This window comes from Podarcis bocagei, assembly GCF_964188305.1.
Source record: "Podarcis bocagei genome assembly, chromosome: 15".
NCBI lineage: Eukaryota > Metazoa > Chordata > Lepidosauria > Squamata > Lacertidae > Podarcis > Podarcis bocagei.
Genome location: NC_138141.1, coordinates 11,242,994 through 11,262,125, shown reverse-complemented (window position 1 = coordinate 11,262,125; position 19,132 = coordinate 11,242,994). Strand labels below are relative to the sequence as shown.

Below are 19,132 nucleotides of genomic sequence, written 5' to 3'. Positions count from 1 at the left end.
CCAGAAATGATAATACTCTTTGCCCTGGTAATCAGGCTCTGAATCAACAGCTAAAATTTGCTTATCTCATTGCAGTGTACTACTGTGTTATGAGAACCTAGGAAACTGCAACCACCATAGAACCTTTTGGCAGAAGATTGCTGCCAGGGAACAGGTTGAATTTAGAAATGATGAATGTTAAATTGGGTTCTAAATTGGTGGGAGAATATTCCAGTATCATGGGCCCAGCTGAATAATGAGTTAAAAGTCTATGCAAAGGATCTATGGCAAGACCATGAAGAACACAGCAGATGCCCCCACTAAAACACACACATATACACACATCTGTGTTGCAAAAACAGCAGACAGCAATACATGGCACCACACGTCGGAGCCGGTAGATGCAGAATGAATGTCATTCAAAAAATACATCTCTATTGCAATCCCTAAGTAAAACCTACATTAGCCAAACAACAGGCAAACCACAGTGTTCCCACGATCTTTTGCCAGAAGGATTGAATTAAAAGTACAAAAGAATCATACCAGCGCGGCTGGAGGAAGGGTCCCTTTCGGGCTGGTAACTCCGGTGCTGCCTTTAGTGCTGTTTGTTTGCGGCTGCAGAAGAGAAACACACATATACCAAAAAAAAGAGAGAGACGCCTCGGAACCGGAAGCCAAACAAACGCATTTGCTATGCAAACCTTTGCACCACCCAAACCCCCACAAGAGAAGGAACAGATAACCCCACATTCTACATGGCTATTATGTACAAATTATGTTCTGGTAGAGAAAGAAGACCAAAAAAGGCCTTCTTTGCAAAGTGGCAAAAAGTTGTAGTGATGGCAGATTGTCTACAAAACCGAATAGTTCTTCAAACCGGCAAAGTATGACTACTCCATAAACTGAATTTTCACAATCAGTTCTGGGCTATGGATATGGATACACAAGAAGAGTGTGTAAATAGAAGTGATCTCTCATAATATGGCATAATTCTGAACTTTCCCCAACTCTTCCCCCAGAAAAGCCTCAGAAGGATACTTACCTTCACGCCGTCAGCTTTCTTGTTCAGTAAACTCTTAGCTGCTGCATAGGGAGGAAAAGAAGATATTTTAGTGGCAACTCCCCCAGTGTCCTGAGACATATTCTGGGCTGCCTGAATAGCCAAAAAAGAATTACACAAGCCGCATTGATGCTGTTTCCTCATCAAATGCTAAAAGGAGGCTTGAGAACAATGGGTAAATCCCAAGCTCTATGAGTGTGGGCAAAGGCCCAACCTATGCCTTAGCCAAACGTAGAGGTATGGAGGACAAAGTGCCTTGAACAGGCAGTTTCCCAAAAGAAGGGAGGTCAGCAGGGGGGCTGCAATACTTCTGTGAAGTGGACATTTCACTTGATAATACCACAGTTATTGTTGTTGTTTCTCAAACGGCCATTGGCTTGGACACATACTGGTTTGTCCAAACTCTGCAGAATCACAAGCAGGGAGTCTCTGTGGGACAGTGTTCAGCTGAACAAAGTGGCATTCTAAATGAAGTGGGACAGCAGCCTTCTGTGGGTCAGCTCTCAAAACATCCTCTCAATCCATCACTTGGATAACATCCGGACTCTTCTTTATTCATTCTTTGGTGATTCATATCTTTCTAATCAATCTAATGATATTATCAGATTTCCCTTGCATGCACTGTCCATTTTAGCTAAATATATACTGGTTTCACTTCCACTGAAATTTATGCACTTTGCAATGGGAACATTAGATTCCCTTAACACCACCTGATGCAGCTCATTCTCCAGCCAGTATATGAGTTCCAGATTTCCTTGACAGGTGCTAGGCAAATTTAGGAATGGTTACCCGCAACTCTTTGTCCTTTTACTCTAAGGGTTCCTAAGATATATATATTTTTAATGAGCTGCAATACAACTTTGTCTTCAACAAGCTGTCTATGGGACCCCATGTTCTAACAAGCATGCATCTTCAATAACTTTGCTACCTGAAATTTTAATATTCCCTAATGTCATCCCAGCAAAGTGTTAATTCAACCACTTAAATATGTCGCGATGCTACACTCCCACCATTTTGTAGGTATGTGAGAAAGCCTCTCTGTACTTACTCTCATCCTCTTTCCCTGATCACACCTGTTGTGAACCTTTTGTGCTTAATCCAGCTTTTGCCCATTTGGTGCCTTCCAGCCATGCTGGCTGAGGCTGATGCTAGTTGTAGGCCAAAAGATTGAGAGGGGACCAGGCTGGCGAAGGCTAATCAATCAAATGTTAATCTTTTCCCTCTGATACTCTGTAGATTGCAATTTCCATTTTCCCCCAACATCACAATACAGCCTCATTTATCCCAACAGATTATGGAATGCTGGACATATGTGAATAGTTTAGAGCCTTTTCATGGCTAGGATGGTGTATGAGGACAAAAGATTCATTCATATAATAGAGATTCCTCTATAATTGCATTAGTCCAGAACGGTCTTTTTTGTTGCTTTCTGTTGTTTTTTGGCTGAGGAGAGACCCAAGAGTGATATGGCAGAGAAGCTGTTGTGGGGTGGGGGTCTGAAATGTAATGGCAAGGTTGGGAGAGGGTCAAGGGAGGTTGCTGCAGCAGGTGTGATAAGGGTGGGTTAGGATTGAAATGAACAGAAATATGGGTGCCTTTACTTGGATCTGGCTAATGGAATTGCAGGGAACCAACAAAGTTTCAAGAGGCCTCCAGGGAGTATTAGAGCAGTTGAGGTATAGATAATGCTGTGTCTAGAAGAAATCAGATAGCACAATATGCTGGCTCTGTGGAGGAGAGACATCGATACCAGCATGAGCACCTACAGAACAAGATGACTTCCTCTGTTTCTGGACCCTCTACCTCATGAAAACTCCTGTCTCCCACATCAAATCCAATCATCACCACAGGTAGGCATTATTAAAGGGCAGAACCCAACAAAAAGTTTGCTTACCTTACAGAAATTTACAGAAGAGGAAAGGCGAGAGAGACAGGCAGGTGAGAAGAAGGATTGGAGGAGGGATGGAGAGAAAGAGAGAAGGAGGAGGAGGAAAAAATAAAGAAGTGTTGAGACAGAAAGCAAGGCCTCTGGGGCAGAGACCCCATCTGACATCAAGGGGAAGTGAAGCAGCAGCACCAGCACCACAAAAGCAGCACTACAGAGGACTTTGCTCACACACACACAGGGAGGAAATGGTCCATACAGTCACCACACTAATGGAAGGATGGCAGCCCATGGAATCACTACAGTCAGAAAAGGGACTTGACAATACGTTACATCATTTTTTTCCTTCACAAGCGACTTGGTGACCCCATGACTGTCTCTTGTTTTTTTCCTTAAAACATACAGTCCCTATTCATGTCTCCCATCTAATTCCAAACTCTTCACATCACAAAGACTTTTCTTCTGTCTTTCATCCATGTTTATTTGGGACCCACACAGCGCATGAAGTTTTCAGTCTATCTTGGTGAACTCAACATGCCATATGTGGGTCACAACGAAAAGTGCAGCTATAAATTTAGCGTTGCCTAGCTTCCTCAATGGCCTCAAAGAGAATTTTATGACCATTTACTGACACCAGATTCTACGGACTAGTTCTACTCTTTAGCAATTTCCCACAACTACGTTTGCTGTATTAAAATGTGCAAGCCTCTCTGCAGCCCTTTGGACTAAAGAACGGCCTATATTATAGTAATACAGTGGTATCTCAGGTTAAGAACTTAATTCGTTCTGGGGGTCCGTTCTTAACCTGAAACTGTTCTTAACCTGAAGCACCACTTTAGCTAATGGGGCCTTCCGCCGCTGCCGCGCCACTGCTGCGTGATTTCTGTTCTCATCCTGAAGCAAAGTTCTTAACCTGAGGTACTATTTCTAGGTTAGGTCTGCAACCTGAAGCGTCAGTAACCTGAAGCGTCTGTAACCCGAGGTACCACTGTAATTAGTTTGGAAAAATGCAGCTCTAGTAAAAATGAAGTCCCATGAATGTGGCAATGCCATAGAATTCTATGACAGAATCCCGACAAAAGCCACAGAATGTGAAACAGCTACAACCGCCAAATGCCACTACCCATCCCTTTAACTCACCTCCTCAGTTCTACTATACTGCTAACTTCACGTGCCAATTCTCACATCATAGTTAAAGTCCCAAGACAAAGCAACTTTTGAAACTAGAATAATGTAAATTAAGCACACATGGAAGATGTCCTTCCTTTACAGAGAGCATTGTTGACACAGAATTGGGAGCCTATTAGCTGTTATGCAATGTTCACATAAATCTAGTTGTAATAGATGCCATTACCTTTGAGCTGCTCAAATGGAGTCTCCATGAGAGATATGGTGGTTTTTTCCAGCACTTGGTATGTTCTTGATCAGGAGCAGCTAATGCTGTCCCCCCAGATACTGTTGGACTGCAGCTCCCATCCTCACTGACTGCTCGCCATGCTGGCTGGAGTGGATGGGAGCTTGGGAGTCCAACATCAAGAAGGCCACAGGTTAGCCATCCTGGTTCTAAATTATGGGTTTCAGTACAAGCAATGTTGTGAATTGTGTGTCTCATATTAATAGGCAGTTAAGGCTGATTATTAGTGGACTTAACATTTCATAATTTATCAATGGATGTAGAAAATGTTGACTGCCTTCAGCGATGCTTTCAATATCTGAGAGTCTATAATTAAAATGTAATTTGTGGTTTATTAATGCCTAGTGATTCAGAGCACAACAAAGCTTTGTTCCTCAATCTTTTTATAGCTTTTCTGGAGTGAAGAGCTATGAATAGTTTTGCACCTACACACACACACGACCTGCCTATTAAGCTTTTTGTTCAACCAATGAGAATCAAAACTATGAAGCTGCAACCTCGCAGCATACTTGGAAAATCTGAAAGGAAGCCTTCTTTGTCCTATCTGGAATAGGGAAACTCTTACTTCAACCCCCTGATGCTATTAGCAGCTGCACCAGTAAATTAATATTTAGAAGGGAGTGTAAGCAATTACTATGGCAGAGCAGTGTCACACTGTTGTACTGGGGACTGTGCCAACATCATAGCATGGATAGGTACTAGCAATATCCACCATGGCTAGATGTGGTAGAGGGCTATTGCAAAGGGATCTTGCACTGGATGAGAAAGGGGAAAGGAAAGGATCAGGAACCATTTACCTCTCTGGCTTCCTAAAAGGCATTCTAGCCACTGTGTTATGCCTAGTATTTGGCAGTGGATTGCAATGGATTGCAACTGACAGAAGGCAGCATAAGCCGGGCAGACTTGTCCTCATGGCCAAAGTGCATAATGCAACCAGAGTGGCACAACTCTCTCTCTCTGCTCTGGTAGTCACATGTATTTGTAGATTGAGGATGCTCAAACCAGTAGTCCATGCAGATGTGCACGGCAAATAGCTTTGTGTCAGAAACTTCTATTGTTTGTAGAGAGAAAGTAGTTCTTTTCAGAGAATGAAAGGCAGTTTGAAGGAGGCATTGTTGCCCATGGTACGTACACTCATCGCACTACCAGTCCTGTTCTCAGGCATACAGGTTTTTGCACTGCTTCTGTAGTCTGCAAAATCTGTTTGACCAGATGTATCATGAAGATCTATGCCTCTAATCATATCACGTTCAGTGCTAAAAGCAATTGCCTGCTGCCTGCCGTTTTTTTACAATAGTCTTTTGAATTTAACTCTTAGCACAAGCTATTACATTGGAGGCAGGAATGGAATTGGGGACCACTGAGATTAATGGATGAACTATATGTTCCCACAGTGTAACACACACTGTGTGTGGAATATGAATTCCACTAGTTTACTGAGCATATCTGCTTGTAGGTAGCAGTGATAGGCCCCAGCTTTGCCATGTGATATGCTACATGTCTATCCACCTATCATACAGGTAAACCACAGTACTTCTTTGTGTACACAAATTCTGCAGCATGTAAAATGACCTCTAGGTAAGTATCAAGCATAGGGCTGTCATACATCCAGAATTTCCCGGACATCGCTGGAAATTGGCCATTGGAAACAGTTTCTGGGTAGAAATCACTGAAATGTCCGGGGAAATCCGAATGTATGGCAACCCATGTAGGCAGTATTGGTTTTGGCAATTTTCCTTAGAAATAACTTAAAAGCTTCTCTCTTTTTTGATATTTTGCACACACAAAAAGCTCAACAACCTTTCTGTCTGGATTTTCACAAAAAGAGGAGGGGAAGATTTGGCACTTTGAAGTACCTAAAATCTTATACTTTTGGAAAAGACTGGTGCAATTTGCTGTGACTAAGCATTTAAACTTGTAATTAGAAACAAACGGTGTTACTACTAACTGGCAACTACAGTGCAAGATTTGTATATGTCTAAAGTAATAGCAGTACGACCTTTACCCAGTGGAAGGATCTTGTCTGAACAGAAGACATACTCAAAAAGTCTTTTCTGGATCTTCTCAGAGCTATGTGCTCAGCTCCAAAAAAAGACTCCTGAATATATACTGCCATCTGAATGATGTTCATAAAGGGGCTGTGCGTGGGTGCACAGATTTCGTGCATATCTTGGCTTCTTAAACTGGGATTTGATTGTCCAACTGCAGCTACAGAGTCAGATAAGTTAGTGTTGACAGTGGTCACCATTTCCCAAATTAAATCAATATATACTCTTGCAAGAAGAGTTTTAAAGAGAAAATGGGCATGAAAAATCAGAGCAAGGCTAACGTCAGGCCACAATTCTACTTGGGTCACTGGTGTATTATGTGAAAGTGTCAGGAGTTGCAATCTATCACTTTTGCCAAATCCACACTCAGCCTTCCCTTCATTTGGAACCTGTTCTTGATAACACATATTTTATTCAGCTTTTTATATACTTTTACACCCACATTGATGGATTTGACACTTTATAGCCAAGTTTTAACCATTTACCTGTCAAACCATCCCTTCATTATTTTGTGAGTTCCCATGAGCAAAATGCATTACAACAGAATTCTAGTGCAATGTTGAAAAACAGAGATGACATCTTAAACCAATGGGATATACAGTGTGCTGCTGTAATTTCTCGCCTGTTTCTTCATTTAATTTTGTTCACATTGAAATCCTAGTGAGGGTTTTCGGAGTGGCATTGACACTGACTAGATTAGCTGAGAATGATCACAACCACTGCTGCCATGCAAATCACTTTCCCGACATGCAGTGGCGACAACAGCACCGACATAAGCAGAAGCCTCGTCAATCTTCTGAGAAGAAATCTGACTGCCAGAGGCCCTGACGCATGCACCTGGGTTGCACAAAATTCATGCACCATTTACCACATTCAACCTGCAGGCAAAGCTGGGGTGCAGACAGGGCAATGGCTAAGACAAGCAAAGAGCCAACATTCACTAGAGAGAAACCTTGGCATGAAAAAGGTGTCAAGGGGACCCTTGTCTGCATGCCCCAAGAATTGTCCATGTTGAGCAGCTATGGAGGGCAACATGTTCTCACAGCTATAGACTTGCTCTGTAAGCACGCAATCCTGATAGTTTCCCCTGCAACCTGAGCTGCATCAAGTCTTTGGATACTTTTCTCCTACTACCAATAAGCAATAAGCATATATGTAGCACTTTTTAGCTTTACAACCCTTTAACCGACGATGTCTTATTGTGTTTTTAATATTTTGTTGGGAGCCGCCCAGAGTCGCTGGGGAAACCCAGTCAGATGGATGGCATATTATTATTATTATTATTATTATTATTATTAATCATAATTGTTGGTCTATCCATTCTCAAAACAATTAGAGCTTGCTATTACCACCATTTTACATACAGGGCAACTGAGCCTAAGACAAGTCGAAGGCCAGGAAAAGAATCTAAGTTTGAACTGCAGGCCTACAGTCAATGCAGGGCAGATACAATCAATTATATAATCATATAATTGACTACATGGAGAATCCCAAACATTATCAAATGTATTTAAAGCGATGAGAAACTCTCCAACCTCTCAGGATTATTGCCTTAGAAATAGGCATAAATAGTCACAACTAGTTTCCATTTGAGGACAGGTGGACACTGGGACCACACTCCCCAAGCATAACTAATCTTATTGAAGGCACCAAAACACGCTTATTATAGGTTGCAACAAAGAAGGGGAGAAGCAGGGTGAGACAAGTTTGCACGAGAGAAAAAAAATGATTAGACCACACCTTATTCTAGTTAACAAAATTAAGTCATCAATATGACTGATCTATAAGAGGCTTCCTTCTACTTGCCAAGCAAGGAACATCACCCTTAGTGGAGTGTTGCCAGATGTCTACAGAGGAAAAGTATAACTTCCTTCATCCTACCAAGGCCCAAAGACTGAATGTGCAGAGCTGCATAGGAATGTGTGCTTTTATGGCTCATGAACACATATGCACAATTATATTTTAAGATTATGGTACCTGTCAGCTATGTTCTGCAGTTCTGCAGGGGAAAGTGCCTATATTTCACTCACTGTTATAGCGAGCAGTGTTAAAATACTAAAAACTTAAGGAGAAATGCTTTAAATCACGGGTGGGGAATCTATGGCCCTCCAGATGTTATTGGACTTCAACTCCCCTCACCCCTCCCCAGCATGTCCAATCGTCAGAGATAAAAAGATCATTCCCCACCCCTGCTTTAATAATAAATTTATTATTATTTCAGGAATATATACTTTTCTGCAGCATTATGAATGCACATATGCCCAGTTGGTGTGAATGGCCTACTAAGCAAAGAGCACAATATTCCAAAATTCCTGTAAATTTTGCCTATGCTTTTGAAAGAACCAGCACCAAAAGTACTGCTATGTCCAATGGGGCTAAGGACTAGTAGTGGTGCTTCACTGCAGGCAATTAAACAACTCCAGTGCAATTCTGTTCACTGTTGTAGCAGAAAATAATTATGTGCTATTTACACATTCATTGACCAAAAACTGATGGGGCTGGACTCCTCAAGCTGCACTTGCGCTAAGATCATGACACCCTCCATTTCCTACTCACCCTGCTCAGGCAAACTAGTTGACCACCTCTCACCCTGAGGTCTCCAGCTGATGAACTGGCAGGCAGGCAGACCACCAGAAATGAGGTCACCACTGGGCCCATTTCATCACTGCAAAGGTCGCAAGGGCAGCCTCTCATTTCCTGATGGTTGCATGTTAGGTAAGAAGCCAGCAGAGGGACAGCACGAGAATAGGCCTTTTCTGTGGTGGCGCCCCATCTGTGTAATGCTCTCCCCGGAGAGGCCCAGCCTGTGGTACTGGCCAGGCGAAATGTGCTTCTTAGTCACTCAGGGATCTGCACTGACCCAAATAGTATGTGAGTGGTTGCTTTCAGCCTGGCAGTTGCCTCTCCCAGGGGCATAGCATGGGGAGGGCTAGGAGGGGCATAGCCCCAGGCACATGATTTTGAGGGGGCGCGAGCCAGGTGCCCGCCACTCCACAGGGATGCCCACCCTGCCTGCCACTGGGGGGCTCTGGGCCCTGGAGCCCAGCCTGGCCTTGCCATCACGCCCCTGCCCCCCTCGTTGAATGACTGCCCAGTCAACATTGGGGGATGCGCCCAAGAAGGGCCGCATTGGTCAGTCGGTCTCCCCCCTTAGTGGGCAAGCAGGCGGCACAGCGCAGCACAGCCCATAAATCCTCTGTGTTCCGTGTCTGTCCAGTGGTGGTGGCAAGGGTTGGGCTGGTGTGGCGGCTTTTGTTCATCCTCTGCACCCAGCCCCTGGTCCCACCTGATGCATAGGTATATGCATGCAGACCCCAGGCACTAGCAAAGGACGCAACACCACTGGCTTCTCCCACTAGGACATGAAGGCTTACCCTGGAAGCCTCTGTCTCATCACAGACTGTTCTGAATGGACCTCTCATTTCTTGGGATAATTGTCAGATAAGTGCACACAACTCTCTTGCATGCTGCTTTTGGACTGTGATGAATAAAATGGTGCCACTCGGGCCAAAAACATGCATGCACAAGGCACTCCTTCCTACCTAAAACCAGTAGTCAGATTACTTGAAGAGGAGCATTCTTTTTGTGATGTACCACCAGTGCTTTTTTCTCTAGAAAAATAGGTGCCGGTACCTGCCATGAAGTTGTTACAGGAAGTGGCACACTTTTTAATAACAACAAAAAGAGGTGCTGGTACTGCATACCCTTGAGTACCCCTGGGGGCACTGTGTACTACTTAGATTATGTTTTCACAGGCTATGCATGTGTCTTGGCTAAAATGGAACAGGAGGAATGCAGGGTCAGAGGATTTTGTGAAGTTCCCACTGTCCCCAATAATTTCCTCTATAATCTGAACACTGCCTGGAGCAGAGATGGGGAACCTGCAGCTCTTCAGAAGTTGGTGGATTCCAGCTCCCATCAGCACCAACCAGCATGGCCAATGCTCAGGGACAATGGGAGTGGTAGCCCAACAACCTATGGGGTGCAAAGGATTCCCCATTCCTGGATTAGTCCAGTGATAAATGACAGTATTTTCTGATGGGAAGGTGACTTGCCAGAAAACAGGCAGCATTTCATCTTCTGTATCTTGCATGGGACATGCAGAGCATGCTAGGGCAAAAGTCAAGTAGGTGTTGAATGTGACCAACAGGAAGCAAATTGTCCTCTTTCTCCCTTAGCTCCCTGCACTTGGCTCATTATAGGTGCTAAATCATGGTTGGGGAATCTGTGGCCCTCCAGATGTTGTTGGATTGCAACTTCCACCAGCCCTAGCCATTGGGTCATGCTGACTGAAGCTGATGAGAGTTGAAGCCCAACAACAACTGGAAAGACACAGGTTCCCCCATCGCTCTGCTAAACAATATTTCTTAACAGTCACTTGTAGCATTTGTGTATGTATATATAAATTTATGTATACAAATGTGTGTGTGTGTATGTAGATAGAGATAGAGATAATGCCTAACCACAAAACTCCTATAGGAAAACTGAAAGCTGTTCCAGCACCATGACCTCCACCACACAAAGCATGCATCTCCTCTTCCATTAATGGTCTCCTATATTTGCCTTGTTTAACTCTTTGAGATAACAGAATCATTTTAACACCAGCCAATCTCAGTCATACAGAATCCTTACGGGTTGTTTCATATGTTTCCCTATGACCTTTTCATGACACTGTTCCTGCAACTTGATTAAATGTTCTGGAATTATTTACAGGTGGCCCTGACTCTTAACTTTGCCACTAGTTACAACAAAAGGTAGCCCCAGACTCTTAAAACAGGGTGGGATGCGGTGGTGATGGTGAATGACACATCATGCGCTCAAATTTCAAAGTGAGAAAGGGGAAGTGAGGCGAGTCTCTTCCGGACACATCTACCTTGCTCCACCAAACCCATGGTGGCACCGGAGGCTGCTGCTGCTGCAGACATTGTGGCAGGAGCGGTGGTCTGTCTGCCCACTGTTAGCACCAGGTAGGGAAACAAAGAAGTAAAGGACAGCAAATAGGGAAAGGGATGGGGAAAGAGTTAGAGAGGAACAGAGAGAGAGAAAGAGAGGAAGAGAGAGGGGGAAATAAAGAAGGGGAAAGAGACAAAGGAAGCAGAAAAAGATTAGAGTTAAAAGTTGAGATGAAGAGGCGTGACTATTGGTAGCAAACGTGCATTGACTTTACACAATCCATGGGTCTTTTCCATGTGATCCAGAGTTATTCCTATATGTCTTGTTTCACTGCTCTGGAGACGCCATCCTGTGCAGTATTAGGCTGGGGGACACTGTATCCTGACCACACAATAAACAATTCTGTAAACACTAGGAAGATAGTCTAGGAGGCTATTGATCCTTATATCCCGAGTTCAGAAAAGGAAGAGTGATAATTATCACCAGAACTAAACTATGCCACCAAAAGTAGCAGAAATGATAAGGTGTGTGGAACATTTAAGAAGGATTCTCACTGTTGGGCTTGCAACTGCTAGAGTCATAAATCATTATGCGGCACAAGACGTATGGCAGCCATACATTGCTTCTGCAGCTGGTTTCCTGAGCTTCTTGGGAGTATTAAAGCCCTATGATAATAATAATTTATTAGCTATTAATACCATTTCTGAGTTCTCTTCTGCGATTGCTCTGAAGCTAATGACACAAGGAATAGGAACCTAAATGGCAAGTCTGGAGGCCTCAGAGCTAGCTTAGGACACTGTTCACTCAGTAATTCTGTAACTACATAAAATCTGTGGAATTTGGCACTTGTTATGAAATTATTCCAGGGGAAAAGTTGGTGGTAGAAGACAGACGCATTGTACACTTTATCTGCTTTCCAACTGGGAAGATCAGACAGGCTACCCTAGCTAAAATTTCAGGAGATTTTGTCAATCCCTCTAGCTATCAATATTCTGTGAGTAGTCTGTGAATTATTTTTTGCCAAAGATCACACTCCCCCCCCAACACTCTATGGCCATCTTTCCTTTCTCTTCCTCAACACCTTCAAAATGCCGCTTCTTCCTTGCCACTTTGTTCATCAACACCCAATTTCTGTCCAGAAATTTCAAATTCCACAAAGAGGAGGTATACATTCTGTGTTCTGAATCAGACAGGTCACACTTCCATAGTCAGTATTCTCAACAGATACAGATATAGTATTAGGAAATGTGTGTTTCTTTCATGCTTGCGGAATTTGGATTTCCTAGTTGTGGAATGTGGATTCTGTCATTCTTCACTATAAATCCATGGAGTCTTGATTAGGCCCATGGACAATGATGGGAAAGGAAGCCCTGCAGGAAAGTGAGGACGGAGAAACAGTGTGAGTGGGTGGATTCTTGCTTGAGGAATCTACTCAGCCATCATACACCCTCTTTTCTCTTTTAAAACGCAGAAGCTGATGGTAACTTTTCTAACCAGGGACAGCAGTTCCTCTCCCCTGGGATCAGCACTTTGCTTTTTTAGAAGCCTCTCTGATTGATCTGATGATGAGCATCAACCAAAACAGGAAATACCATGGGGGTGGGGGGTGGGGAGACACACAGTACCCCTGCATTTTAAGGAAAACCAAACCAGAAGTGTTAATATGCAACAGCTCAACACTTGTGCCTTTGTAGTGTCCGATCTACTATTATATTACCTAGATTTTTTTTTATTAAAAAAATGCAACTGAGAAAATATGGAAGTAGCAGGAATACCATTTCAGATCTCAGAGGCAGGATCAAAGACATTTCATTGGAGTGGGGGCAGCAGGCAAGATTTGCGACAAAGCCTGAAAGCGAGCTCTTTGATACATATGAAGAATATATTAAATTGCAATCAAGTTGTGTATTTTGAGAGCATTTGTTATGATTACTTTTTGTACTTCTTAAGAACTAGAAAAACAAGTGATCCTGAAGGATAATTACACGTAGCCTAGAAGACAAGAGAAATGGGGATTGGCTCCCTCCTGAAATGGCACAGCCCTGAGTAGAAAATACGGGGGGTGGGGGGCAGAGATAGATCCAGAAATCCTGGGAAACCTGCATTTCTGCAAGAACAGGGGCTGCTTCCAGACAGTCTCTATTTTCAGGTGGTATTCAATCGCATACAAGCAAATCCATAGCTGACTTTGAGGTGTCGCGGAACAACACTTCTGAAAAGACTGGATCACTTGCAATACGGAAAGTGACATGAAAATGCACTGGGAAATGTGGGACTTGCATCATCTAACCTCTTCACAAACAAATCAGAATGAATGCTCTTTAAATAGCCCTCGTGGTCTAATCTCCCTGCAAACAGATGAGGATGAATGTTCAATAAATAGGTCATCTGGAATCATCCAGGGATCCGGAATATGCAGCACTAAATCAAACCGCTTTGACTGATTGTGTTGTTAAGGCTTTCGCAGAGGAGGGGAACGGCAGTGGGGGACAAGTACAGAGGTCAAAAGGAAGCTAGTCAGAGTTATTGGAAGAAAGCGTGTATGAGGAGGGCATTCCAAAGCAGACTTCCTTTCTCTCATCTTGGCTTCATGTGCAGAGATGGACTTGACATCCAGTCAATGAAAACAGTTTTGTGTTCCATTCCTGGTCCCGACATACAACTTTCCGCATCACAATACTGCCGTGCCAGAGAGCACCAGGATACGAGAAAGAGGAGAACGAATGTCACACACCAAGACCAAGGTTAATGAACAAAATCTATATTAGTGGAGCAGCTTTGACAGTCGTTGCACCTGTGAGGACCCATCTGAAGGAAGACTGCCTCAGTTAGAAGGTGTGCGAGTTAGTTAGTTAAATAAATAAACAAATTTAAAGGGAAATGGAAACTGCTGAAGTGTGAATAGGTTTCTTTTCTCTTCGTTAAGCAAAGCAAATCTCTCACCTGAAAAGTTTCTTGTTGCCAGCATAGTGGTAAGAATTGCACCCTAAAAGAGAAATTAAAAAAAGATGTTGGGGGCAAGTCAGAAAGAATTTTAAAAAAATAATTTTTAAGCGCTTTTTAAGAAAACGTATCACAGATGAAAAGGTTGGGGGGGGAGTGCGAGAAGGGTAAATAGGTTGTTGTTGTTGTTGTTGTTGTTGTTGTTGTTGTTGTTGTTGTTGTTGTTGTTGTTATTATTATTATTATTATTATTATTATTATTATTATTATTACCACAAATAGCAATACATTACTTAAAGGAAAAATGAATGCAACAGCAAGTTATAAACATATACAAACAGCAAATAATTTTATTTTATATCTAATCATTAGAGAAATCCAATACTTAAATACGCTGTATCTCAGAAAACAATGTTTTACCCACTTTTCCAAATTATCAATTTCCAAATCAACTTTAACATCTCAGGGAAATGAAAAAGCGTAACACACATTAGAGATGTACCCTCTAGATCTGCTATGCTGAATAATCTATCCAATTTTTTGTAAACTAATCTTTTCTTTGTTTCCCTTGCCTGCTCCTTAAATAATAAGTTAATTTTGCCATAACTGCTTGTTCCCAAGCTGTTTTTTGCATACCAGTCAGTTATAGAATGGGGAAAGAATAAAGTATGTCTGTGTAAACCTAGACTATGCAATGCAAGAGGAGCAAAAGTAATTTTCTAAGTCCTGCATCCGCATTTCTAAAGTGGCAGTGATAGGTCTGATCTATCTATTAGATGGGTCCGGCTAGGAATAATCCTGCCTTAGCATAAAAGTCTGTGTAAAATGCTGAAGGACTTTCAGGTCTCTAAGAACCACTCTGAGACTAAAAATTCACACTGGTGTGTATTCCATCGCATTTTTAAGTTCCCCCATATCTGAGAACATAAAAGGTAAAGGTAAAGGGACCCCTGACCATTAGGTCCAGTCGTGACCGACTCTGGGATTGTGGCGCTCATCTCGCTTTATTGGACGAGGGAGCCAGCGTACAGCTTATGGGTCATGTGGCCAGCATGACTAAGCCGCTTCTGGCGAACCAGAGCAGCGCACAGAACTGCCGTTTACCTTCCCACCGGGGCGGTAGCTATTTATCTACTTGCACTTTGATGTGCTTTTGAACTGCTAGGTTGGCAGGAGCAGGGACCGAGCAATGGGAGCTCACCCTGTTGCGGGGATTCAAACCGCCGACCTTCTGATCGGCAAGTGCTAGGCTCTGTGGTTTAACCCACAGCGCCACCCATCTGAGAACATATCATGTGATAATTCACCACCATAACTTGTAGAGATGGTTGCCAACTTGGAAGGCTTTGAAAGGGGACGAGACAAAATGATGCAGCATAAAGTTACCAGTGGCTACTAGTTAAGATGGCTATATGCAGTTTCCAGGTCAGAGAGGCAGTATGCCCTTGAGCAAACGTCACTGGGAGGTTGGCCACTTTGGGAACAAGATACTGGACTAGTCTGGTTTCGTGGAGCTTAGCACAGAAAGCATGATGCACCCACCTTCTAAACAGAAATATTATTTCAGACTGTAGTTTCGACCTCAGTTTGGGTGAGTTGGTAGTTTATTTCTTGTTTCATAGGAAGTTGCCTCATACTGAGTTAGGCCAATGATTCACCCGGCTCAGTATTGTCCACACTGACTGGCGGCACTTCTCCAGGTTTTCAAGCAAGGAGTCTTTCCCAGCCCTAAAGATGCCAAGAACTGAACCTGGTACCTTCTGCATGCAAAGCCGATGTTCTACCACTGAGCTATGGCCCTCCTCTTAAAAGGTCTTACAAAAGGAATTCAGCAATGGACACCCCTGAAAGTTTCCGTTCTCATGTTTATCCGGGGTCTGTAATACACTCCTGTTCTTACCTTGAGCTTCCTTCTGGCATTGAACTTTTTCAGACACTCTACGGTTTCCTGTCTGTGCATCATGGAGGCCACTGTTGAACGTTGCTGTGGAAAAAATGTAAAAGTAAAATAGAGGTCAATGTTCGCAAAGCCAGGACATAAATATAGGAAGGAAAGGGGGGAAACTAGCAAAAACGGTAGGGAAGAGCATATTGAGATATGGACTGGAGTTTAATTCCCACAGAACCTCTCAGACACACCGACATGGCTCTTGTATATGTGATTCTGTATGAAATTAAGGCCTGTGCACATAACTGTGATGCAGTCTGGATCTGCTGGACAATGGCAGTTCTGTCAAAAAAAAACCCAGGCTATTATATCTATTGAGGATCTGGATCCTGTGGCTGCCATATGTAGCTCTTTTGGCCAACTTGCCAAAGTATATTCAAAAGTTGGGAGTCAGATATCAAACCTGATGTGCAATTTCACAGCTGAGGTTGATACAGAACCTTTGCCCAGAACAGGTCCACCCATGGAAGCATCTTACAGATCAGGAAGCTGCTACCCTTCAACAGTTGTTGCATTCCATCTCCACTGTCCCTGACCATTGGGCCAGCCATGCTGGTTGCGGGAGTCCAACAACATTCAGAGGGCCACAGGTTCCCCATCCCTGCTATAGACAACGCTGGGCATCTGTCAAAGCACCCCATATTACTTACAATCCTCATCATTTTTTTTTTGCTACCATATGCAGCCTTAGAAAGCATACTGAGATCTCTAAGGAAATTAAATAAGGTGACTTCAGAGCCTCTTAACTATTCAGCCCTGAACGAGTAGGTGAATGTTGGTTATCAACAAGACAGGAGCACCAGTGACACTTACACAGACCCATGGATGTTTTAGAGCTTCGTGAGCTGTGATTCTCTTTGCTGGATTGATGGTTAACATCTGGTTTATGAGGTTTTTTGCTTCGGGAGTGACTGTGTCCCACTCAGGAGAAGGAAACTGAGGATTAGAAGGCATTACATGAAGGTTATGGTCGAGGACACATCAGTATCTAAGAAGGAGAACGCTACCATCCAACAGGCTAGCATTTATTTTCAAACCCCTAAAGCAGCCAAATGCATCAGGAAGGGTTCCAGGGTTGCCCAGATTCCCCCATATCAAATTGGTCCCATAATCTGGTTTATCTGACCCGTAGGAAGCCCTTAGAGGAGTAGGCATGAAGTGTACTTTTTACACAATACACAATTTCAAAGCATACTGGCTCAGAGGCATCAGAAAGAAATGCAAGTGTTCCTAGCTTCTGTTAGAGGAAACAGCCTTAAAACAAGAGTGCATGTGACTCCTAGCGTGTTGCTCTGCTCCTTTGGTTCCCATGAGATTAATGCCTATGAAGAGGATTGTGCCATGAGGAGCATCATGTCAACAATATAATGAAAAACAGAAAGAAAGGAACCACTACTCACATCGTAGGCTCCAGCCTTAATCTGTTGGTACAGCTTGTGCTGATCCTCATCCCAGAAAGGTGGATACCCAACCAGTAAGATGTATAGAATAACACCTAGGAGAAAACAGGGGAGAGCAGCAAATTTAAAATCAAGTGGACCTAAACCCTGCATTGCATATTCTTACCATTCTGGCACAGTGGAATAGAAGGAAGGAAAAGTGGAAATATACACATTTCCCCTGTTTGAAAACAAAGTTATACAATCCTGAATCTTCTCATCCTGATGCCCAACTTACAGAGAAGCCTGTGTAGTGGAAGGAAAGGGTGTAGCCCTCAGTTTGGTATGGGCTAGCAATGGTCTCCGAGGTTCTTCAGTGACTGACATCCAGGGCTAGAGCAGATGCATTGCTTGCAGAAGAATTCAGGTACAATCCCTAGCTTCTCCAGACAGACAGCTGAGAAAGGCTCCTGTCTGAAAATCTACAGAGCTGCTACCAGTCAAAAACTAAAAGGGATGAGCTAAATCTGGGATGAGGAACCCATTCCAGTGTGTTGGGACTACAATTCTAGCCATTGGCCATGCCAGCTGGGACCGAAGGAATCCAACAACATCTGGAGGGATACAGTTTATCCATCCTTGAGCTATATGGGCAAATAGCCTGACTTGGCATAAGGCAGCTTCCTGGGTTCAGTTGCATAGTAGTTTCAAGGGCGTACAGATGAAGTACATGAGAATCCTCTGGTTGCTACCTAGTGTAAGACCTTGCCAGTGCTACAGCAGGAGTCCCTTTCGATGTCCTTTCTATTCTGCATTCATGATGATCTGTGCTCATGATGCTATCAGGGCGGTCACAATCTATGTAAATACCAATTCTCTGCCTTTGTGCTCCTGGCACCTCTGCATTCCCCAAGTGCAGGTTGAGACTGTCTTGTAAATGTATCCTTCTGAAAGCAAGACTGTCAGCCAACTAATACCTACAAAATAATACCTATAAAATCCAATCTAATACAAATAGGAGGGTTCAGTTATGAGAACAACCATCCTATGCTAGGAGTCAAGGACCCACCAAGGCCTCTCTGAAGGAAAGACAATGCTTTTGGGCTCTGAGGGCACCACTTTAAAAAAAGAAGGGCTATTCACATTTAATACAGGATCATCACATCGGAAATGGTCTACCCCACTGCCTATTAGTTTGATTAAAGTGTTAGGCTACCTCTCTCACTTGCACTGATAGCTGTTGCTACAAAATTAATAGAAAAGTAATGGGGAGAGGGATAAAAAGTGTGTGGAGAAACTCAGCAACCCCAAATTTGAGGTAAAGCAACTGAGATGACCGAGTCATCCAGTGCATTGGTCTTCCACCTGTTGGGTCAGAAAAACCGACTACTGGGTCACAGTCAGATTTAAGGTGGGCCACAACAAAAGTACTATAAAGGGAGAAATCAAGAAATGAGGTCCCATATGCATGTTTGGGTCAAGGTGTGCCCCACGTCTGAAAAGGCTGAAGACCTTTTCTAGACCATTGGAGCTGCAACTGGTTCACACCAGCATTATTATTATTATTAATGGCAAAAAATTAA

At 43.3% G+C, this 19,132-nt stretch overlaps 1 protein-coding gene across 16 annotated transcripts in view; it reads right to left on the bottom strand.

The window, feature by feature from the left end:
- Nucleotides 1-19,132, bottom strand: part of CAMK2B (calcium/calmodulin dependent protein kinase II beta) — a 209,053-nt gene that overhangs the window by 47,763 nt on the left and 142,158 nt on the right. For 6 of the 16 annotated variants that reach the window (XM_081171646.1, XM_081171661.1, XM_081171660.1 and 3 more), the window contains exons 9-15: nt 17,571-17,665; nt 16,984-17,106; nt 16,123-16,206; nt 14,223-14,265; nt 11,260-11,340; nt 1,022-1,062; nt 523-594 (exon numbers count right to left, since the gene is read on the bottom strand). In XM_081171646.1, the coding sequence (XP_081027772.1) occupies nt 523-594; nt 1,022-1,062; nt 11,260-11,340; nt 14,223-14,265; nt 16,123-16,206; nt 16,984-17,106; nt 17,571-17,665 (539 nt within the window). The remainder of the gene's footprint in view (nt 1-522; nt 595-1,021; nt 1,063-11,259; nt 11,341-14,222; nt 14,266-16,122; nt 16,207-16,983; nt 17,107-17,570; nt 17,666-19,132) is intronic. The other 10 variants (XM_081171657.1, XM_081171659.1, XM_081171650.1 and 7 more) reach the window with 4 other exon arrangements.